General features: G+C 38.0%; 1 protein-coding gene across 2 annotated transcripts in view; it reads left to right on the top strand.

Moving 5' to 3' along the window:
• The first annotated feature begins 2,064 nt into the window (after window positions 1-2,064).
• lpar1 (lysophosphatidic acid receptor 1) overlaps window positions 2,065-25,300 on the top strand; it is a 35,531-nt gene continuing 12,295 nt past the window's right edge. The window contains exons 1-3 of one of the 2 annotated variants that reach the window (XM_025909174.1): window positions 2,065-2,524; window positions 11,035-11,183; window positions 19,067-19,822. In XM_025909174.1, coding sequence (XP_025764959.1) covers window positions 19,084-19,822 — 739 coding nt within the window. In that variant the 5' untranslated portion in view covers window positions 2,065-2,524; window positions 11,035-11,183; window positions 19,067-19,083. The remainder of the gene's footprint in view (window positions 2,525-11,034; window positions 11,184-19,066; window positions 19,823-25,300) is intronic. The other variant, XM_003440109.5, reaches the window with a different exon arrangement.

The raw sequence follows: 25,300 nt of genomic DNA, 5'->3' as shown, positions 1-25,300 counted from the left end.
TACTATGTGTGGCGGAAAACTAACACTGCACATCACTCTGAACACACCATCCCCACTGTCAAATATGGTGGTGGCAGCATCATGCTCTGGGGGCGCTTCTCTTCAGCAGGGACAGGGAAGCTGGTCAGAGTTGATGGGAAGATGGATGGAGCCAAATACAGGGCAATCTTGGAAGAAAACCTCTTGGAGTCTGCAAAAGACTTGAGACTGGGGCGGAGGTTCACCTTCCAGCAGGACAATGACCCTAAACATAAAGCCAGGGCAACAATGGAATGGTTTAAAACAAAACATATCCATGTGTTAGAATGGCCCAGTTAAAGTCCAGATCTAAATCCAATCGAGAATCTGTGGCAAGATCTGAAAACTGCTGTTCACAAACGCTGTCCATCTAATCTGACTGAGCTGGAGCTGTTTTGCAAAGAAGAATGGGGAAGAATTTCAGTCTCTAGATGTGCAAAGCTGGTAGAGACGTACCCTAAAAGACTGGCAGCTGTAATTGCAGCAAAAGGTGGTTCTACAAAGTATTGACTCAGGGGGCTGAATAATTATGCACACCCCACTTTTCAGTCATTTATTTGTAAAAAATGTTTGGAATGATTTTCGTTCCACTTCTCACGTGTACACCACTTTGTATTGGTCTTTCACGTGGAATTCCAATAACATTGATTCATGTTTGTGGCTGTAATGTGACAAAATGTGGAAAAGTTCAAGGGGGCCGAATACTTTTGCAAGCCACTGTAGGTGGTCTGCATCATTACCATCCTTTATGGTTGTATGTGGTACATTATGTGCTAATTAGCTTGTAGCTGTGTCGTGTTTTACATGCAATGCCAACCACAATACAAAATACCAGGACTTTGTGGAGGACTGTGGCTTTCAAAGACAGACATATTTCTCTCACACATTATTTTACTTATTTGTACATTTCCTCACATCTATTCTGATAGTATTGGCATCATCCCTCTGTAAATTTGCTGACCTTTGTGATTCCTTATATTGCCACTATGATTGCACTGCTAGAATGTGTAGTTACTTTTCTAGAAGGGTGCACGCCAGGTCACGACTATGTTGTAGGGTATGAGAGGGGTTTGTAGTTGCAATGTACCCGAGGCATAGATTTCAGCCTGAAGTCCAAATCTTCAGTTACACTTTAGCTGACAGACATACACTTCCTGTTCCATCTGCCAGTCAAAAAAAAAAAAAATCTTCAAGCAATAGCAAGTGTTTACAAGATTAGTTTTTGGCATGTGCAATCCCTCTTTTGCCATGGACATGTTTACTTGGCCTACAAGTAAAGCTTGGATACCACAAAACTCCTGGTACCAAACAGCCCACCTACAGATTCATATACAGAATCTGTTTATAGAAATTACTTTCATAGCATAAGGGGGTCAAGGTCAATACACCACTATGCATGCAGTGCAAACTGAACAACTTATTGATTTTCTAGTATAACTCATGAAGCCCTATTTCAAATGAAATGCAGTTATTCATAGGAATTTCAGACAAATAGACATACTTTTTTCACCAGCTAATGAATATTCACTCTACTTGTTTAGCTTTCTGGCTCACTAAAGAGGAACAACTTGTGATAGCATCCTGGCGAAAGAGAGTATTTTTTTAAGTAGGTGTTAGTTAGCAAAATATAAAGTTCACTTTGATCTGTCGAGATCAAGACACAAAGAAAAAGCTCCGGTTATGGTGTTTTTGGGTATAGATTGCTTGCACTTGGATTATAGAGGGACCTTTCAAGAAAGTCCTTAGTGTAAGCTGTGGGAATGGAGCAGACAGTGCTCTGTGACGCACTCAGCTGTATTAAAGCTGCTTGTGTATTCTGTGCACTGTATTTCAGTGTGCAGCCATCACCGTGTTTGCAGGTTTTAGCTGTAACTGTGTGTCATCCTGTTCTCTAAATGAAATTGCAATGTGCATGAAGTCTGTTTGCGTTTGCTTGTTTTGTGAACGTATGCCCGTCCTGTCTTGATAAAAGATATGGCATTTCTCTCAGCTTGTGTGCTTGTGCGTGTGAGTGACGTCACATGCAGACAAAGGTCCCGTCCTGTGCAGTCTGTGTGGCAGTCTGTCGGTCAGAGAGACAGAGAGGGGGAGAGAGAGAGAGAGAGAAGGAGAGAGCCGCGCCAGCGCAGAGGGGCACGGAGACGAAGCAGAGAGCGCAAAAGCTTCGACATCTGGGGAGAAAATTAAAACAACTTGCATTTTTGAAAAAAACAAAGCCAAAAAACAAACAAAATCGGGACGTAGCGGTGGGAAAATTTGACCGATCTTTCGCTTTTTTTCCCTGCACGGACATAAAATGAAAGGGTTACCTGGCTGCATGTTGGATTTTAAATCTTATATTACACCGCTGCGGCTTTGACTTCAGAGTTGCGCAGGCAGAGTCTGTATGAGTTGTCTGTTGGAGGAATTTTAGACACTCCGGATCAAACTTGAGTTGGACATCCAGGAACCAGTCAGGGAGTAAGCTAAACCACCTACCCACTGCTCTCACTGCATGCAGGACACTGTAAGTATTTGATATCTTATCCTCACTGTTGAGAGATTTCCCCACAATTTAACATTTGTTACATAGAGGGGGGTACATGTATAGGTTTATGTGGACCGCTGTGTCTCACTATGCACATATGCCTAAGAGTGGGCATCTTTTCATAATCAAAAGTATACCTGCCACGTAGACGTGGCGATAGAGCAGTCAGTTCAGATAAAGGCTTTGATGGTATTAGCAGATGCCTGAAGCCCCTCAGCGCACCGTTATTTCAACGGGAGACGCGCAGTTGTGCGTCTATAGAGGATGTGAGAACAGGGACGCGGCTGGAATGAAGGACTTGTTGCGCCAGAACTGGGCTCTTTATCAAACTCTGGGATTGGAACAACACTTGTAGATGGGAGTGAGAGGAAAAAAATAAATGGGCGTTGGGTGTAGGAGTTTATAAAGGCTGACATCTGTTTAGATTTTCCACGCTGATCTCGTTATGATCTTATTTTAGATTTCTTTATCGAATCTCTGCGTCTTCCTCCCCCAAATAAAATGTAAACTCATTCTAACCAGCATCAGTTATTCAAGAGAAAACACTTGTGCTGTCAGTGTGAGTACTACGGATGACCAAACCACCACCAGCGTGTTGAAGCATTTCTTGTGGTGCTGGCGTCTTTCCAAAGAAAACGCCTTGACTCTGTCTTCTGCCGGCAGGAGTCAATCCACCCTACTCAAGCTCTAAAAATCAACTGTAACTGTTACAATTTTAGCAGACTTTAGTAACATCTTTGGGAAACAAAGTGATTTAGTCATTCCTCGAACATTCCCCTTAACTGTATGGATTTAGAGTAGACAGGCTTCACCTGTTATGGCAGAGACTGATAGCTCAGAGGTCCAACTTATAGTCTAAAAGTTAAAAGGAGCAATAATTCCAACATCTTAAGACCAACTGGGATGGAATGCTTGTTTTTTTTTTCATCTGGCAGGTTCTGATGCTGTGTTGTTTGTTGGTTAGTCATAATAAGTCATGCATAACAAACTGGAGATAAATGTACATGAAACAGCTCTTGTGGGGACCTTGGTGACTGTTATCGGATAAAAGCACATCTTAAAAGCTCTGTTTCTGTTATTGCCACTGTGAAACTCTCTTAATGGAAAAATCTGAATGTCCCTTGAGACCCGTGGGATTTAATTTAGAACAGGTTTGCTCAAACTTTAACTTGCCCAACAATTAAGCTGAGTTAAGATGCTCTTGATGATATAAGGTGAAATAAAGCCATTGAGTTCTGTCCTTCCTTGAGTTTTCTTAGTCAAAACTCCCCGTGGCAAATTTCCATTTGAAGATGAACCATTTCACATCTCTACAAGAGATAAAAAGCCATAACTGAGTACTTTTATGTTTCCTGAAAGAGCTCTTTTGAGCCACTTACATCTGGTTTGTCATCAATCTCCGCAGACCTTAGGGATGGATTTCTGTTACCTTAGCCTGAGTCATGCATTCAAATAAACACAGTTGGCTGTGTTCTTGCTTGGAAAGTGACAAAAGACTTCACAGCTGTGTTGCTGATGTGATGCTTTTTACTGGCTCATTTTAGTTCCTGTTATTGGCAGTTTGCTCATTATATGCCTAGTCCTTCTAAAGTACTATTATTGTTTTGAAGAATGTTATACACCCACCAAAAACCTTGAAACTTGACCAGAACAGTTTATTAACAGTTTATTAAGTTCATGACCTTCCTTTTTTAAATCAACGTTTCCACACACACCCAAGATATGTGATAAGAGTGCAGAGTTTCTGTCATCAAAGTCAATTTGAACTGATTGAGAAGGTCTTCTGTAAGCGAAAAAAGGTGCTTGATACATGCTGTCACTCCCTTTTGATGTTTCCTGATTAACAGTAATTTGGGACTCAAATGGTGTCTCTGTGTCTGAGTGGGTGTGTTTATTTGTGTATTCACAAGAGAGAGTGAGACCACTGCTTACCTACCACCCGCTGTCACAGGTCTCAGGGGGTCTTTGATGCTCCAGAGAGTGATAGGACCATTAGCACTCCTGAAGAGAGATTTCAAATGACTTTGAAGCGACTTTAATCATGGATTCTACATTCTCAACATTTCTTACAGCCTTAAGCAACCAGAATGAAAGATTTGTCTTTAATAGTTTGTTGAATATCGATTTAGTTTTATTTACTTATTTGATGGATAGTGTGGATAAGTTAGGTTTAATTTTAACACCAATTTTAATCTGATCATAAAAAAACTAAGAAACAGGAGATCAATCCAACAAGCACAGTGGTTCGATTATAGTCATATATACAAAATCTCACATTATTTTCTGGGAAATTCTTCTTCAGCAGTGCAGTGAGCCACGTAGTTCTTATTTACTGAACTAGGTCAGTTTGTTCACTCTCGATATAGCTTATTTCAGTCATTCTCAAGTACTTATTTAAAAAAAACAATTGCAAATAACTGCACTTTTTTCATTTAGCATCATCTTATAGTAACAAAAATAACATTTTCAAGTAGCTGCAACACTCTGTGACACACAATCCAAATTCATATAGTGCAACATTTTACAACTTACACAGCTACTGTAGAGTTTTGTAAAATTAAGACATAACTCATGGAGAGAGAAAGTGAGAGATGATAGTGTTATACAACAAGCAGAAAAAGCAGATAAAAAGTGTAAAAGACTTATGATGCCCTTGTATTAAAAAAACTGAATGATACTTTGTGTATATATGGATTTAGATATATATAGATCACAACCAAGTTTTATTTACTAGTCAAGTGCACTTAAAATATGGGTAAAGCAAAGTAAAGAGGCTCGCAGAGGCTCAGAGAGGCACCTCAGGTTCTTAGCCCTCAAAGTTGTTGTTGATAGATTTGATGGGGTTACAGAAACATACTCATCTGAAAGTCATTCCAGAGAAGTTGATTCTTTTGACTTCTGACCTCTTTTATCAAACTAAACAGAACTCCCATTGCAAAGACTTACTGTCTCCCCTGAAGATGACTGTTTTATGTTTCCCCTCGTGAGCTTTGACATCCGTCAAAAGACTGGGTCCTTGAAACATCTGTGTTGTGATTACTGGAACCCTGATTTCTCCTCCCCCTATTCTAAGGAAATGCATTCCACCCATTCTTATTCCTTAGGTCCAGATTGTTTCCACATTCATGCAGGTAGCAGAGTCCCATTTAGTGAGCAGTTGCTGCAGAAAATAAATTTCTTCAAGGGCCATTTAAACAGGGAAGTAATTCAAACTAGCCTTTGACCTGTTCACAGCTATAAAAAATATACACAAGATAGAACAAATAGTTATAAATGGTTTTAGAATCACTAATACTCTCTCTGAAGTTATCTTGACTTTTTCTTACACATGCATTCTTATTAACATGAATTACAGATATTATGCTCCTCAGTGTCTGCACAGTCTTTGACCTTTGCACATCTTTAGCGTTCAGTGCCTTGTATCACATTTATGTTAGGTAAGATTAGATTAGAAAAGTCCAACAGTTGAGTCATTACTGTGTTGTAGCAGCCAAAAACATTTTAAAAAGAACCCAAAACAACAGTAAGCTAAATGGAATTCCACATAATGAACTTAATTAACCAAAATTTAAAAATGATGCAATAAGGACCTTAAATCTCAAATGAATACAGTAGTTGTGATACATTTTATTATCAGCTACTGTCAATAACATAATAACATAGACAATATCTGAAAATATCTCTCAAACTTCAGCTTGTTCTTGGTTCTGGGATCAAGTAATTATAGCTGGTCCATGCAAGTACTGGGAGGGTTTGTCCATTTTTGAAGAGGCCTGCTATGCAGAACTGGAGATATATGATTTTTAAAGTTGACCAAAGCTCGTGACAAATTGCTGTAATCTTTTTTTTTCTGTACAGCCAAACGGTGTTGTACAAAGCAACATTTCAGCTTCAGCGTGAGATAGCGTTTGGCATTCACAGTGGTTTTTGATTTGTGCTTTATTGTTCATATCTCATCTTCTGAAAACATTACTGTTGGCTTTTAATAGATAGACTTTGATAGAATTTGCTCATAACTACTTATTTGGAGGCAGTCGTGCGTTTTTCTCAACGTATGTAGACATTTCTTCTGTTTATCCACACGGAGCTTTGTTGCCATCTTCTACCTTTACCACTCATTTTTTACCTCAGATAAATGGAAAAAATAAATTGTGGTTTTGACAGGAAACTGACAGCTGTCAGATTAACGCTACTGTGGTTGCGTAGCTACGAGTGATACACAATGAATGCTGTTTAGGGAAGTAAATATATTTGATATTAATGTAGTTACTGTATATTCCAAACAAACTTCAGATATCGCCATGGCATGCTGGAAACATACATAAATATTTAAAGAAAGCAGATTTGCACAGTTTGATAAATCTATACACAAACCGCTCACAACTATCAGTGTGTACATATTATTATGCTGTCGTCTAAGGTTTCATTACACAGTGTAGTTAGTGCTAACAGATTTAAAGAAAATGGACCCCATACTTACTCAGGAAGATTACATGAATTAGGTTAGAATACACAATCGCGTGCACAAAGGGTAGATGTGTATTTACATGCATACAGTGCATGTTTTGGCACTCCAAAATATGGAACAGTCACATTATGTTACCACTTTACTTACAAGTTCTTCTTTATTGAGAGGCAGGCTTTAAGGGGGTAAAAGGATAATGGTCAGTGTGACCAAAAGTCAAGTGTTCATCCCTGTGATGTTTACATTGTCAGGAGCTCAACCCACAATGGTGCAGTACTGTAGGCTGGTGCTGCCAGACACTGGACCACATCAGTTAGAGATAAACACATTCAGTGGCTCTCATGGTAACATGGTTCAAGACATAGATCCTGCACTTACCACTTATTTCCCTAATGACCACTCATTAACTTCCTTGCAACAGATCATGTGTGGCTTTGAGGCAGAAGAGGGTTAAAATCATCTCAAAGGTGTCAGTCATGCATGAAAGAAAGAGGAACTAAGAAACACCATAATGAGGAAATTATTTTTCAACCCAGCACAAATCATGGCTCTTTCTGTGGGTACTGTATTAGTATGATTATTTGGTTCTGTACTCCAGCACGCTCTTTTTGAAGTGAAACAATGACACTAACCCTTTCTTCAGATGCTACATAGCATTTTAAAGTAGTATAATTCAAAATTCAGACAGATTGCTCTTACTTCAATGCTTCATTCAGCCAAATTATGGTAAGGACACAGTAATTAAATTCAGTTGAATTGCCCCAAGGTAAATGCTCTGAAGTATTTGAGAAAAACCCCAACAATCATCTGACCCCCTATGATCAAGTACTAAAACTAAAGTAAAACCTCCAGCCCAATCAGGAGGGTCAGCCCTCTGCCATGAAAGAGGAAAGAAGAAAGAGAAGAGAAAAGTGAAATGGAGCATAGGGAACCAGGACAAAGCACTGAGAGAGGAGACAAACTGTAATGACATGCTGCATCTGTATATAAACTTTCGGGGATTGAAAAAAGGTGAGTGGAGAAGAAGTGCATCACTGTGAATTACATGAAAACTTGCAGCAGTCTGAGCCTATAGCAGCATAACTAAAGAATGGTTCAGGGTCATTTGATCCAGCCTATAATCTTAATGCAAAAAGGAAAGTTTTAAGCGTAATCTTAAAATTAGAGACAGTGTCTGTCTCCTCAGTCCAATCTGTGTGCTGGTTCCACCAGAGACTGGCTTGATAGCCGAAGGCTCTGCCTCACATTCTACTTTTAGAAACTCTCAGAGCCACAAGTAAGCCTGCAGTCGAAGAGCGAAATGCTCTTTTAAAACAATGCAATCCTATGAGGTCTTTAGAATATGAGGAGCCCTGATTATTCAAGACTTTGTATGTAATCAGAAAGAGTTTAAATTGAATTTTGAATTTAACAGGGAGCCAATGAAGAGAAGCCACCATATGAGAAATATTACCTGTCTTTTTTGTTCCTGGTAGTAATCTTGTTGTAGCATTTTGGTTTAACTGGAGGTGTTTTAAGTAACTTTTAGAACATCCTGATTATAATGAATTACAATTGTCCAGTTTAGTAGCAACACAGAGGCAAGAAGTATATACATTTAGAGATGTTGTGCATCTCTAAATTCAGTAACTCTACAAAGACGCTCTACATATTTTTTGTGGATATTAAAGGACATATTTTGATTGAAATGACTCCCACATTACTCCTAGTGTTACTGGAAGTATCTAATCAGTCAATTAGATGGCAGCAACTCAGTGCATTTAGGCATGCCAACATAGTCAAGACAACCTGCTAAAGTGAGCATCAAAATGAGGAAGAAAGGTCACTGAAGTGACTTTGAATGTGGTTGTTAGTGTCAGATGAGTTGGTCTGAGCATTTCAGAAATTGCTGATTTACTGGGATTTTCCCGTACAAGTGTTTCTACTGTTTACAGAAAATGACCCAAGTAAAAGAAAATATCCAGTGTGTGGTAGATGACTGAGTTGATAGGAAAGCAACAGGAACTCCAATAACCCTGTGTTACAACTGAGATATGAAGATACTCATTTCTGAATGCACAACACATCAAACCTTTAAGCAGATGTGCTACAACAGTAGAAGACCATACCAAGTGTCCATCCTGTGTGCTTATAACAGGAACCAGGGCTACAATACAAATAAGGCTTACCAAAATTGGACAATAGAAGATTGGAAAAATGTTACCTAGTCTGAATTCCCCCTGGATCATTTCAATGTTAGGGTCAGACTTTTCTCTTAAAGCCTTTTAAGACCAGAGTTTCCAATCTTCCAGTAGGATAACACTCCATGTCACAAAGCTCAAATCATTTCAAACTGGTTTCTTGAACATGACAATGAGTTTACTCTACTCAAATGGTTTGTGATGCGGTGGAATGGGATATATTCCCTACATATATTCCCAATGGGATATTCCTCAGGTCCTGGAAACAATCTCTGAGGAATGTTTCGAGGACCTTGTTGAATCTCAGCCATGAAGGATTAAGGCAGTTTGGAAGACAAAATGGGATGTGGTATCCAATAAAAGAGGTATCCAATGAGTATACACAGATAAAGATACAGACATATACATGCATTTATGCATATGTAGATATAGATATATACACAAATCAATTATCATTTTAAATTATGACGACATGCACACATTTGTTTTTATTCAGTGCAGCGCATTAATGGTTTTGACAGGCCAGGTCATTAAAGTGATGAATTTGAAGAACACTTTTGAGTCAAACCCTGAAATCTCTGCAGACCACACTGACGCAATCCCATATTGCATCTGAGCTCCGGTGATGTAATCTGTGGAATCTGTCTCTAATAGTGCAATTTCATTAGAGAACACGCCCAATAATAAAATCCAGAAAAAACCACACAAAAACAAAAACAAACTGATACATATGGTAGTGACTGTTTTGTTAATTTTTTTTTTAATCCAGTCATTGTTAAATACTTCAGTTATCATAATAAAACCACTTGTTATAAACGGTTTTTAGACTGTTTTAAATGCATTCACACAACCGTCCATCAATTATTCATCTATTTTAAACATCTTTTGCTTTCTTTCACGATTTCTTTTTAAAATATATCTTAAACCACTGTAAGAAGGAGGATTTTTAATAGCAGACTCTCTTTTTTATGCCATCTAGTATAAATATTTGCTCTACCTAAACATGTGGGACAGATCAGAAAGATCCTAAAGCTAATAATCTGAGTTACATGACAGTTCCAAAATGAAAAGCTGCATTATACGCCACTACATAGATAATAACTAGTAAGTTGGATTTTGGTTGTCACTAGACTTTCCAAAGCTATGATCCCTGTGAGAATTTATAGCCAAATTAAAACAGCTTTTATATGTTATTTATGATTCTGCCCATTATTTAGAAATAACAAGTTGCTGTCAGTGGCTTTGGAAAAACCGAAAGCCACTGTGAAACCGATCCGCCTCTCTCTATGTAATTTAGAAGTTAACTCCTTCTCCTGGCGAAATGAAACATTATTTTGTCAGTGCATCCAGGAGTAACCGTTCCCAATGTGCTGCTGTTGGTGGTGTGATGAAACGCTGCTCCTTGAAATGCCTGAAATATGATTTCTCATCTTTTAAAATGCACTATTTGTTTATTCATTTTACTATTATAATGTTTTGGTAGAAACCTCTGTTCAATATTATGCATAGTATACTCGATATATTTAGCCTATCACTGTTTAGCGTGGTTTTTGTCACTAAAGAATATTGTGTATGTTTGGCGCTCCTACATTTCCTAAATGCATTCATATCACTACCAGAGAGCTCTTTTTGAGATAAACAAAGCAAAAATTAAAGAGACTATTACAGGAAGCCAACAATGTTGGTTATGTGTTTCACTACTGAATTGCATTCTGGTTTATTTATGCAATTGTGGTGCTTGATTACACTAATAGTCCTACAAAGAGTGTACTATACAGTTCTATTCTATTCTATTCTATTCTATTCTATTCTATTCTATTCTATTCTATTCTGTTCTGTTCTAGTATAATGACCATTTGGGGCCATGTGTGCTGTGATGGAAGTGGTTCGAAGGGTATCATCCTCTGATGAGCTGTGAATCAGCCGGTCACGCCTGCAGTCACTCATGACTCAACACAGGCTCTCAATCCAATCCTTGTTCCGAGTTCTGTCGGTACGCAGCAACTGTTTGAGTGTATGTGCAAGTGTGTGTGTTTGTGGTTTGTAATGATAAAGATAAAGTTAAAGAATGAAAGCCTATGTGGCTGAGTGTTTGTGTGCATGCTAGCTTGTAGAAGCCCAGCGTCTCTACTTTCTGGGGTGGGAGAGATGGAAACAATGGGCACATTGTGTGGAGAGTTGGCAAAGATGGGAGGAGGGAGCTGGAGGAAAAGAAGCAGGCAACAGGAGAGGAAATCTGAGAAGAAAAAGATTGCAGAAGATGAGCACAAGGGAAAAGAGAAGAGGTTTAAAGGGCAAAGAGGAGAGGGGAGAACAGAGGTGGAAAGAGAAAAGGAAAGAGATTTGGAGGTGAGGGATGGAAGAACCGTGGGAAGTTATGAGACTTTTTGGTTTCACTTGAGTTGTACATGGATTAGACACAGATTTAAAATTCCCAATAATCAAGCTGCAACCAAATATTTCCTATAGATAAAAATGCATTGAAATGTAGAAAAAAAGACTTTTTGAACCCATTTGAAGTACATTTTCAAACATATGGGTAGCCTTGCATAGTGATTCATGCCATGTACCGTGATACATAGTATGAAATAAAATTCCTCCATTTTAGTCATTTTTAGTCAATATGTAGTTTATAAAATGCAAACTACAAACTCTGTGGAAAACAGCCAGTTAGCTTAGCAGTAGGTGCAAAGTAAGGGTCAACAGCAACTTACTCAGACTAAGTGAAGTCTCTTCCTTAAAAGCCAAACTTTATGTTGCAAGTATATATAATATTTTAATAGCTGACACTGTTAACGTTAGGAATTGGAAAAGAGGGTAGGTGTTCACTTACTACTGTGAGGTACGCTTTAAATAAACATAAAGAGAAGAGCCTTAGCTCATGAACCCCTTGCAAGCTTCAAAGAAGACTTTTTTTTTTTTTATCACTTTCATATGTTTCCTGTGTCTCATAAATCATTCACATCAAAGTACAATTTGAAAAGTGCTCCGCAGGATTCATTTTATGTACCAAAAATAGACATTTTTTTAATCATGATTTCACCCCAGCTGTGCACTAAATGACTCCCTTTCTCTGTCTGATAATTTATGCTTCTCTGTAATCATTCTTACATGTTTCGTGACTTTTTATGAAAATAAATAATTCTTTTTCTCAAAGTTAAAAACCTCAGTACAAGACTGATAAACTGCAGGGATCCTGTTTGGAACATTAGCTTTTTTGTGTGTGACCTCACTTTTAAACAAGCTTCAAATGGTCATATTTTTGTCTGAACTCCAAAGCTAGAAGATGCATCCTTTTCTCCATAAAAAGAGAAGTTTCCCGGTGAAATGCTACATCAGTGAGACTCATTCAAGAAAGAGACAATTTGTAGACTGCAGTACTTCATATACAGCCTTTAATGCACATGTGAGTTATAGATCACTATGGGTGAAAACAATGTATGAATTTTTCTTCTCTTTCATGAGTTCCACGAGGGCTATATGTTGCTTAGCATGGAATCCCAGATCAGTGATTGGTCTCAACGTGTGTCTAAATAAATATTAGTTAACACAGACTAAATTCTTGTTCTGTGAAAGAATAACATCATATCTGGGGGTGATGTTCTTAAAGGTATTTCTCTCAGGGCTGCATTTTAATAACAGCAGCCAGAAGGCTGGATGAAGGATTTTCAAGAGAGTGGGAACAGACTCTACTGCTAAGTGTTTAGTGGACTTCTTGTCTGGCAGTGACTGAAGTTGGTTTATCTCAGCAGTTGTCAGAACAGTGGTTAAAAAAGTGCAAAACACATTCACAAGCAACATTTGTTTTGGAGCCAATTAAAAACAACAACAACAAAGCAAAAAAACAACAAAAAACAAAACAAAAAACAAAACAAAGTATCAAATTTGCTCAGCTGTTCAGATGAGCATGAGGCAGTGATGCATGAACTCAAATTACAGTGGATAGCTCTTCAGATAATCCAATCATAATATGCTCATCTATGAACTCGCAGCCACTTCAGTTCAATAATGATCAGCGCAATTAACCAAGTATAACACAAACAAATGGGTAGCAAAAGGATGAGAAACAAGATGATTTTTGCATATTTGTTATTTGACAAACTGATATATGAATAGGTTTCAGGCAAGTATTTCTCCCAGGAAATAGAGTGAACCATGTATGGTCGGACAGCACATGTAAAATTTCTATTTTCTGTTACAAGAACAAATTCTTACTTTAGAAAATGAGTAAGTTCTTCAGATGATGCAGCTCAGATGGAGTTTAGCATTAGGACTGCATTATTATTGTGCTGTATAAATCTCAAATCTGTGTGTCACATGTGAAGACAGCACAAAGCAGCAATATTTAGAATCAGATCCTGACCAGTCTGCTGTTATTAAACTTGTAATTTTGTAAGTGGACGCTGTGAAGCTGCGGATATTTATTAAAGTCAAAGGAAAGAATTTGACACAGCCAGCTGTTTGCAACAAGCAAGACTAGACACTAAAACAACAAGTACTGAGGACCTCAAATATGGAGGATTGCATCTAAACATGAAGTGCAAAGTGCAAATGACTTGAGACATGTATTTTTTGGTAACAATGGTAACAACCTGATAACAACCTTCATTTAATTTACATTTTCCTGCAAATGTAAATATAAAAGGCCAGTAGAAAAATGGCTAAATCGACTAAATCTTAAGTGCATCTCTTTTATCTTGACAAAAATTCTTGAAAAGAAAAAGAGAGTTTTGTGTTAGCACAAACTGTTAAAGAAAATCAACACCCAAGAATTATTTCTTTAAAGTCTTCATGCCTAGTGTAGTTCAAAAGTAAAAGCAAAGGCCGAGTGCTTGATCTGTCTGCCAGGAAACTGTGGTTTGCTTCCTGTTTGGAAGCTTTGACTTTTTGAACTTTGCTTTGCTTGGTTTTCACTGATTTGTTTGATTTTAACTCACTTTTTTCACTTCAGACACTAAAAGCTACTTAGATTTGGTAAAAGATTGTGTTTGAGCTCACAGCATTAAGTCAACACATTGAAATATGGCATTTGCCTAGTGTATCTGACAGATGTAACAGATCTGCGTGACTATTACCTAAACCTGGTCCACAGCCACTCGTGTGAAAAGATACCCTGTGTGTAATTTGGAGAAAATGACAGATTTAATGTCCTTGCAATGAGAATGGGCTGGATAAACAATTTACTATGTAGCACATGCTGACATAGCAGTCCTGATTCAGTGCTTTTCTACTAATACCATAAAGTGTGTTAAGAGATTTAAATGCCATGAGCCCGTTTCTGTTACAGCTACCCTAAAGCAAAGTGTTGAAGATTTCCATAAATCTTTTAATAGTAATAAAAAAAAATCTATGGTCCTTTGTTTACTTCATTTCAAGCTATAGCATTCATTGTATGTGGTAATGAATGCATATTCTAGGAACCGTGTGGTTTTGTGATTGAGTAAGTAGCTCAATTTTTCAAAGGTGAAAAGTTATCTCACCCTGCAAGGCTGCATCATTTATTGTCAATTTAGCACTTTATTGTAGTGTGAATAAGTAATGGTGATGAACAACTAGCCTCTATGCATGTGTCAGTTAGGCGTACATTGACAATATACGGATGTAGCCTTGCTGTTGATCCTTGAGTAATGACCTCACATCTATGGATTCCAGGGTGGTCCTTTCATAGCCTGTTAGACACTTACACACACAAAACACACACTGAGTCTCTCACTCCGCACAGCCAGACTTTATCACACATTGCTAACAAGCATGAAGAGTGTGTCGACACACACTTGGGCACAGTGAGCATTTTGTTCTCTTCTACACACTCCCCAAACGTTCCTCTCTTGCTCTCAAACACATTTAAATTCTTGAAAAATAAGTCACTGCAGTGTTCTTTTTTACATATTTTTTGTTCAGGAACAAAAGAACGAAATTCCCCTCATTCTATGTCCTTGTTCTTACATAGTCTTGTACAATATTCAGCTATCAACTGTTGTATGCAAACACATACACAATGACAGGATCTCCCTCCACAGGCTCCGAAGGTCTGATGAAAGTGTTGGGAATGTGTACTGAGAGGTCACTGACACTTCCTCCACTTTCTTGTGATGATGACTTGTCTCAGGCATCTAATGCCCCGTTGATTGCTCCCTCCAGACATTTAATGGCCATAAACTGCAGATGACGACATGGGCTTTCATCCGCTGTGGTCATTGTAAATGGAGACTCCATCCCTGTGACTTTATTTTAAATTTGTGTTGCTGCTGTCATTCAGTTGCTCCTCATAATGCCTCCTCTTATTGCTGACTGACTGCCTTACATGAGCAATGATTAAAATCTTAATAATGAGATGCAGGAATGATACTGTCATTTCTTTAAGAAAAAACAAAAACCTTCCACAGACACCAAAAGGAAATAACACACCCATTACAAACAGGAAAGGGGATAGTATTGCAAATTTAGCAGTTTGCTTCAAAAACAGATGTGTTCTTTATTTTCACATGTCGAAATAACACTCTTTTGCAATGAGGCCATACAGCTTTCTATTTAACCCTCTGGGGTCCAGGGTAAAATTGGCCATTTTTGACTACTTTTGATTTGACCTCTATATTTCACGTTTTAAAACTGTTTATCTTGCCTTGTTTGGTTTCATTGTTTTCAGCACAACCTCACATATCTGAATTTGGAGTTATGTTTTCATTTTGACATACTGTATTAGCACAATTGATCTAAATTCAGACAAAAAAACTTAAAATCAGAGCAGAAAAAGTTATATTTCTTACTGTAAGAACCACAAATATGTTTAACGAATCATTTTCAAAACTTGAAATGCAAATAAAAATTGTACAAACAACAAAGTTATATGGTACTATTTACCTAAAAATGCAGCCAAGGCCTCAGGCGTTTTTTATATAACCATTTAAAACTATTTACAGAACAATCAGGTGTGCTGCATCAAATAAGATGCCACATAAATTATTTGTGCCACTCCAAAAAAAGAAAACACTCAGAAAAAAACATTGCGTGTATTTTTTATTATATCTCCGGTTTTATGTGGCCTATCAACACAATTTAAAAACTGGTATATAGTTTCCAGTCTGCACTTTTGGCCCAAGTTGGAGACTCTGGTTTGCTGCATCTTGTTGCTGTGTCGTCTTAAATTGGTCATGTGATTTTGACGCCTTGGCGCATCAGTGGACCCCAGAGGGTTAAATGAATCCTGGTTTAAAAAAACATAAATGTAAAAAAACAAAAACAAAAAAACAAAAACAATGCAGTTCCCTTACAGGGCTGGACACTGCGCATTATTACATTAAAATGGTTTTGCTCGCTGGACTCAGTATACTATAAACCTCTGCAAGCTGCTGCATTCTAAACCACGTTCAGAAATACCTCTTTCCTTGTGTATCCTGATAGTAAAGCAATGCAATAATCCAAACTAGATGCCACAAAGGCATAAAATAGAACCTCATCATATTTGAACGACAAAATACGTCTGATTTTAATAAATAAATGCTTTCCTGTCCATCCATATCTTAGTTCAGTAATATTTAAGATTTAAAACCAGCTTTTCACCAAAGTTAAATAATATTTCCTCCAGAAATTGGTGTAAATAATTGTAGATCATCAGCATAACAATGGAAAACAATCTCAAAGGCCCACGTGAGTTTACATATTGGTGGTTAATGTAGTGAAAACAGCTGTGAACCAAGGTCCAAGGGTTCCATAGTTAATCAGTTGCCAAAGAGTTTCATAAGCCTCTCCGCAAGTGTATTAAATGACCTGTATTAACACAGGGAATGATCGTTGCTTACACATAGACAAGACCATTAAAAAAAGCAAAACAAAACATTGGTAAATAAGCATAACCATGTCTGAAAAAGGAGGCCCTACTTTCAAACGCTGTCTGGTTAGTGTTTAGAAATTAAAAAGCAGATACATCCCATAGGCCTGGAACAGTCCAGTACTAGCTATAATTCAATACCGCTAATACAATGTACCACTGCTATTTTAGTAAACAAAATAACATTTTACTGGTGCTTCAGGCAAATATGGCTGCAGCTGGAGTTCTTTATTGATCTTTAAGAAAATAAAGATAAATAAATAAAATGAAATCTAAATAAAATCCAGGAAACCATTTGCTTAACTGATTTCAACTTCCTTTAAATTGCCATTGGTGCACTGCAACATCTAATATACACCTAAGCAATGTAGGTATATCACACACCACTTAAACAACTTATGCTTTAACGCATGAGTCACTATGGAACAATTGCACAGTTTTGAGCAAAATTATTGTTTAGACTTGCAGGTTTTTTGCTCTCCATTATATAACATTTAGAAATGTATATTAAGTTGAGTTGCAGAATTTGAACAAATAGTTTTGGCAAGCTTAAATTTCAATGCTTTCAACATTGCTTCATTTCCCAAGATGATTTTTGATTGTTCATGTGACTATTTTCGAGGTGAAGGTTGTAATATTTTTTTTTCCTCCCAAAATTGCAAGTTAGCTAAGGAGGGGAAACAAAAAGCTTCTTCATGTTTGCACTTAAGTTTTGGCAGAGTGTGTCACTGCAAAAGGAAAAGGTGGTTCAAAGAATTTGGATGATTACAGAAGAAGGTAAAGAAAAGAAAATTTAAAAGAAAGAAAAAAAATAGAAAGCACTGGCCTTCGACCCAAAACTTCCAATACTTGTTCTTTCATCTGTTGTCCCCTCATTTTTCTCCAGTCTTCCTTGTGTCTGTATCTCTAGCACACACACACAAACACACTACTCATGCCCTGAGGTCCTGTTTCCGGTCTTAGGTGCATGAGAGAGACTAGCCAGCATCTGTGTGGGACTTGAGCTTTATTACAAACACATATACTCCTGTGAGTATTGTTTGCACGTGTGTGTGTGTGTGTGTGTGTGTGTGTGTGTGTGTGTGTGTGTGTGAGTGTGACACAGAGAGAGAGAGAGATGATGCTGCTGTTTCTACTTATTTTCTCAGTCTCCTCAGCATTTTTTTAAGCATAAATACTCGTAAACCTAAACCAGATGGAAAAAGAACATGTTTGAGGCTTTTTTACACAGGAGATACAAACACACACATCTTCTCACACATATCAGGCAAGCCTGCAGGCACAAAAAACACAGCACCTTTGTGTAATGTTTCTGTAAACTTGTAAACTTCTGTGACTTGTAGGCAACACAAGCTTCGTTTTGCACATGGTTGTATAATGGACAATGTATGTTTTCTATGAGATAACAGTGACTGCTATAGATGACAACTAACATGGAGCATGCTTATGATATAGATTAATATACTAGATTGCTTCGCATCAAAATTGTAATGAATAGGTCCAGATTCTCACATTTAAAGCACACAAAGGCTTTTTAATCACACTGCATCTACTGTTTTGTAACAATTTCTAGCAAAAGCTCTGTAAGTATCAGCCTGTCGAGATAAGACCCGAGAAAAGGATTCACGTTTCACTCACACAGCAGTGCAATCAGATAATCAGATAAGCTGAAATACTCACATATGCCACATGCTTTTGAACCTACCTACTTGAACATTCAGTGGAAGTGTTTCTTTGTTTAGTTTAATGCTCCTTCTGTAATGATTTAACATCACAGGTGTGATTTACACAAGGTGATCAAGTAAAGGAAACAATAAAAAAGTTAAACAGCACTGAATTCATAATATAGCCTGTTTTTTTTCTTAAAAACAAAACAAAACAGAACAAAAAAAGTGTTGATTTTGATTTGAGGTGGTGCATGTTGTTTCAGCTCCATGGATCTGAAAAATAAACCTCCCTTTTGAAATTAAACCTATGGTATTCAAACATACATCAAAAGATCGTGTTGTATGAAAATTTTATGTATTTCATGTCTTTTCTCATTTTAGTAAACACCACTACCACCATGGATGAGGATCAATGCTACTACAATGAGACCATCACCTTTTTCTACAACCGCAGTGGCAAGCCTCTTGCTAAAGACTGGGACACCTACAGCCGGTTGGTGATGGGCCTTGGCATCACTGTGTGCATTTTCATCATGCTCGCCAACCTTCTGGTAATGATCGCCATCTACGTCAACAGGAGATTCCACTTCCCCATTTACTACCTGATGGCCAACCTGGCAGCTGCTGACTTCTTTGCTGGATTGGCATACTTCTACTTGATGTTCAACACGGGACCAAACACAAAACGTCTGACTGTTTCGACATGGCTGCTGCGTCAGGGCTTGATTGACACCAGCCTTACTGCATCTGTAGCCAACCTGCTTGCCATCGCCATTGAACGCCACATCACCGTGTTCCGCATGCAGTTACACACACGTATGAGCAACCGGCGCGTGGTGGTTGTGATTGTCATTATCTGGACTATGTCCATAGTCATGGGGGCAATACCCAGTGTAGGTTGGAACTGTATCTGTAGCATTAAGTCTTGCTCCAACATGGCACCTCTCTACAGCAACTCTTACTTGGTCTTCTGGGCAGTGTTTAATCTTGTGACTTTTGTTGTCATGGTGACACTATATGCCCACATCTTTGTGTATGTGAGGCAGAGAACCATGAGGATGTCACGGCACAGCTCTGGACCACGACGCAACCGAGATACCATGATGTCCCTTCTGAAGACTGTGGTCATTGTGTTGGGTAAGAGCATTCACTTTCAGTCTATGTACTGCAGCTGTTGATCTCTTGATAGTCACTAGGCTTTCTAGCAGGATGCCGGTACCTGTATATTTGTCTTTGCAGCAATGACCCAACATCTGAAGTCGTCAGCAGCAGCAAAACAATGCATGTGTTAATCAGTTTAACTATGAGGCTGTTACATTCAACACTGAATCCAAGCACAGTGTCCTCCTAGCACTACTGCAGACCTCATATTGGTCAGTGGTGCTCCCCATGATCATTATTAAAATGCTCAGATTTTTAGTTATGAAGTCACTTTTAAATTGTTGATGCCAAATAGCCAAATGCAGATGAAAATAATTAAATATATGCAAGCAAAAATATATAAACATAGTGCTTTGAATAATGTGGTTTGGTTTTGTTGATCTAAAGTATAGTAGATTATGTCTCTTTTAGAAGATGCGTGTACCAAAAGTACCAAAGCTTCAGTACATGTCCATGCAAGTGCCTTTAAGGCTTTACGCCTCACTACAATTGTGCACAAAACAAAAGAACTTTTCTGGTAGTCTGTAAACAACAGCATCTGTACTACCAACGGATTATGAGGAAATTTGATTAATCCCACATCCCATCTTTTATAGTTCTGAAGAATTTTTGTAGCGTGTCCTGTTTTCTTGGTAAGGATTGTGAAATACCCTCAATTACTCTCCAGCTGTACTTTCATTTTCACCTATAAAGAACACAAACGGATGTCTGAGGTATCTAGGCTGTGCTTAAAAAAACAGATTACAGTTCTCTCACAGATACAGCAGGCCACAGTCCAGCTTTCCAAACTAAAACTAAAAACACAGTTGCAATGAACAGTAGCAGGTTTTTGAGTTTTGTTTTTTTGTTTTTTTTACTGTAGTGCTTCAGTGTGGTCAACTTTTCTGGTGTCTGTTTATACGCTGCAGATGAAACTCGGCCTGTTTAACCTATCACCCAAGCTGCGTGTGCAGTCTTGACAGTTTTGTGAGCATTAAGCAGAGATATGTTTCACACTTTGCAGGACTCTGTAATAATCAGACTCTACTCCTTCTTCTTCTTCTTTTTTCATTTAACACTAGAACAAATTAGCAGACCAACTCAGTTATGTTTATAGTATGTTGAAAATTGTGGGGGAAAAGGCTTCTTAGGCCTGGAAGCAGGATGTGTTGCATCCTAGACAAAACATACCAAAGGATTGCGAGTGATCTCTTTCCTATGTGCTCTGCTATCTCATCCTGTTGCATTCGTTGTCTTTACTCCAAACTTAACTCAATGCAGTGGACAGGAGACTATGATCTGGAACCTATAGTATGGGCTAAAGAGGCAGAGAATGTACATCTGCTGTGTAGAGATGTTTTGTTTATTTCTTTACCTCTTTGGTAACCTGTGAGGTAAAGAGCTCTGAAATTAATCTGCTAACTTTGGTGTATGTTTCCTAATGGCCATAGGGTGGAAGCTATATACCATAGTATGAATTAAATCTAAAACAAAAATTAAAAACATTTTTTAACAATAGAAACCAGCATTATTGCTGTCTTTATCTATTGTCTAATGGATAAATAAAAATGTCAATTCTCTGGTGTCGTTACAACTATCCTACAGCTGCCTTTTTCTATTGAGCTTTCCACATACTATTACAGGAAAAAGACTGAGTCATCCAAAAATAAAAGCTAAGTTCCCCTAAACAGATGTAAGAACATTCCAATAAGTGACTTCATATGAACTTTAATGATGTTAATGCATAGCTATTTGCAAAAGACTCACTCTATAAATCTAGGTAGAAAACACAGTTTTTATAATCACATAACAATAGTAAGCATTAGGATTCAGGAATTAATGTTAAGAAACAAAGTTTCACAGTCATTTAGCTTCATGAATTTCTGACTAGAGAGGACGGTTCTTTACCAAAAATGGAAAAAGTTTTATGTTTTTACAGTTTCTTTTCAGTTTAATCAGTAAATCATTAGCATAAATTTGAAATACTGTTTTAAAAATTTCAGAACAAGCCACATTTGTTCTTCTCTACTCAAGCCGACATGTTACTGAGAAAGTAAGTCTTTTGAGTGAGGGTGTGATCTGTTTTGGTTTAGTCTGAATGAGGTCATTTTGAAGCACTATCAAGGACACTGAATTCCATGTCCCAAACTAAGTCTCTCCCTTGTATTGCTTGCCTGTTTCATTGTACATGCACTGAAAACCTTTGGACTTCTCTTAGTTTTCATTAAACAAAAAAACAAATAAAAACAAATTTGTTTTTTTGCTCCAGCTGATACGCATATCAGTATTTGCCAAAAAACTGTCTATCAAGGATTTTTCCATCTCCAGGAAAGAACATGTAAAATTCCAGTTGTTTTTAGTCTAAAGCACCCATAGCTGTTAATGCAGTCGCAGCAACCAATTTTTTAAAGCCCAATTCTTCAAAATGTAGTAGCACACAAAACTCTCAAATCAGCAATATGTTTAGGCTGAGCAAGAAGTGAAGCTCAGGAGCAATCCTGGCAAATACCAGCTCACACAATCTAGCTCAGCCAATATACTTCCATGCATATGGGAATCTACCATAAGGGAAAACTCTCTGAGCTATTTTAGAGTGCATATAATTGCTCTGCATCTATTCAATTCAATTCAATTCAATTTTATTTATATAGCGCCAAATCACAACAGAAGTCGCCTCAAGGCGCTTTGTATTGTACAGTAGATCACACAATAATACATACAGAGAAAAACCCAACAATCATATGACCCCCTATGAGCAAGCACTTTGGCGACAGTGGGAAGGAAAAACTCCCTTTTAACAGGAAGAAACCTCCAGCAGAACCAGGCTCAGGGAGGGGCGGGGCCATCTGCTGCGACCGGTTGGGGTGAGAGAAGGAAAACAGGATAAAGACATGCTGTGGAAGAGAGACAGAGATTAATAACAGATATGATTCGATGCAGAGAGGTCTATTAACACATAGTGAGTGAGAAAGGTGACTGGAAAGGAAAAACTCAATGCATCATGGGAATCCCCGGCAGCCTACGTCTATTGCAGCATAACTAAGGGAGGATTCAGGGTCACCTGGTCCAGCCCTAACTATATGCTTTAGCAAAAAGGAAAGTTTTAAGCCTAATCTTAAAAGTAGAGATAGTGTCTGTCTCCCGAATCCAAACTGGAAGCTGGTTCCACAGAAGAGGGGCCTGAAAACTGAAGGCTCTGCCTCCCATTCTACTTTTAAATACTCTAGGGACAGCAAGTAGGCCTGCAGAGCGAGAGCGAAGTGCTCTAATAGGGTGATATGGTACTACAAGGTCATTAAGATAAGATGGGGCCTGATTATTTAAGACCTTGTATGTGAGGAGCAGGATTTTGAATTCAATTCTGGATTTAACAGGAAGCCAATGAAGGGAAGCCAAAACAGGAGAGATCTGCTCTCTCTTTCTAGTCCCTGTCAGTACTGTTGCTGCAGCATTTTGGATTAGCTGAAGACTTTTCAGCTTGTTTTTAGGACATCCTGATAATAAAGAATTACAGTAGTCCAGCCTGGAAGTAATAAATGCATGAACTAGTTTTTCAGCATCACTCTGAGACAGGATATTTCTAATTTTAGAGATGTTGCGCAAATGGAAGAAAACAGTCTTACATATTTGTTTAATATGTGCGTTGAAGGACATGTCCTGGTCAAAAATGACTCCAAGGTTCCTCACAGCATTACTGGAGGCCAAGGTAATGCCATCCAGAGTAAGAATCTGCTTAGATACCATATTTCTAAGATTTTCAGGGCCGAGTACAATAACCTCAGTTTTATCTGAATTAAGAAGCAGAAAGTTAGCGGCCATCCAGGTCTTTATGTCTTTAAGACATTCCTGCAGTTTAACTAATTGGTGTGTGTTACCTGGCTTCATGGATAGATAGAGCTGGGTGTCATCAGCATAGCAGTGAAAATTTATGCTATGTCTTCTAATGATGCTGCCTATCTCCAAGCCTCTTTGCAGTCCACCTCCCCCTTATGCTATCAGGATAAGTGAAAGTCCAAGAAAAGAGTTTCAGTACCAGTTACTGTAGATAAAAATAACAAACTTCCATTATCAGTTTGACTGAACAGCATTAGAAAAAAGTCCACATGAGAAGTTCTAAACAAATAATGCAACCAGTCTTTCTCTGTGATTACTGTTTTTGAGTTGCAGTCAGATTGTCTTTTTCCCAGTTAGACAAGTACCAAGTGTTTACACTTACAAAACAACCAAATTCAGTGAACTGGCACTCATCATCAAAAACTGTAGTGCATCAGATTATAGACTTGGTTATTGTGATAGCCTTGCTAGTTTTACCCACTTTGTGTTTATTTAAAAAAAAAGAGTTTGAATCACATAGACAGAGATTCCCTTCATTATTCTTAAATGAGCCAACAGCCGTCAAACTGGCCAATGTTCCTTGTTCAGCATGTGTGCGTGTGTGTGTGTGTGTGTGTGTGTGTGCGCGTGCGTGTGTGTGTGTGTGTGTGTGTGTGTGTGTCAGTTGTTGGCAATTGCTGGAGTCTTCTGTGAATGATTTGATTATCTTAAAGCTTATGGTGTTGTATGAGGTCACATCGTCAGACAGCATGGAGTGCCAAGCAATACCATGCCCAAACAAATGCAGATGCCATATCACAGACTTGTACTTGTCTCCAAATTACAGTGTATAAGCAGTCAGTATTTACCCCGAGGACTTATTTCAGTATCTAGATTTCAAAGGAAGGACAGAAATTAATGATTACACACTAACAAATGTGCCCTACTCATACACAGACGTTTCTGTAATTTTCTGCTATAATGCTAGTGTATTTTCTGGCTGAGCAGAACCAATCTGCAAAAACCGCAAGCCAAACACTCCAATCTGCTGTCAGCATGGAAGCACAACTGGCATGCATCTCACAGTGTCACCTGTTTTCTGTGTGTTTGAGTTTGTGTGCATCTGTGTATGTCAATTAATGTAAGAAATAATTGTAGACAATACAGCTTTTGTAATCACTCCCTATGGCAGGATCTACGCCTTACAAATGTGGTTTCAGCAGCATGGGTTGTTACTTTCAGGCAAACTTAAAACACCGCTTAACCCTTTTACATTTTAAGCCTGATTCATGAAATAATTGCCCGAAAAATCTACTTGTTTTGAAAATGTAGTGTTTAGTGAACCTTCTGACAAAAACTAACCAAAAAATAAATATGAATTTGCATATATGAGTTTAAATTTGTATAACATTTGCTACGTAAGGCATTTTCTTTTTCAGTGCATTCCTCAAAAATGAATTGTGGATTATATTTGGGCTTTTTCTGGGATGTAGAAGTCTCAGAAACTCACAAAAACTCATATATCCAGTATGACACACTTGGCTTAGAGTTAAACAGTTAAATATACGAGGTGTTATAAATTGCTTTTAGATTGGGTTCAAAATAATATAGTTTTCTTATTCTTTTCAAATGTGAATTTTAATTTTTATTTATTTACTTTTT

This window comes from Oreochromis niloticus, linkage group LG7 (genome assembly GCF_001858045.2).
Source record: "Oreochromis niloticus isolate F11D_XX linkage group LG7, O_niloticus_UMD_NMBU, whole genome shotgun sequence".
In the NCBI taxonomy this organism is placed as follows: domain Eukaryota; kingdom Metazoa; phylum Chordata; class Actinopteri; order Cichliformes; family Cichlidae; genus Oreochromis; species Oreochromis niloticus.
The sequence above is the reverse complement of the archived record's forward strand: the minus strand, read 5'-3'. Positions and strand labels throughout refer to the sequence as shown.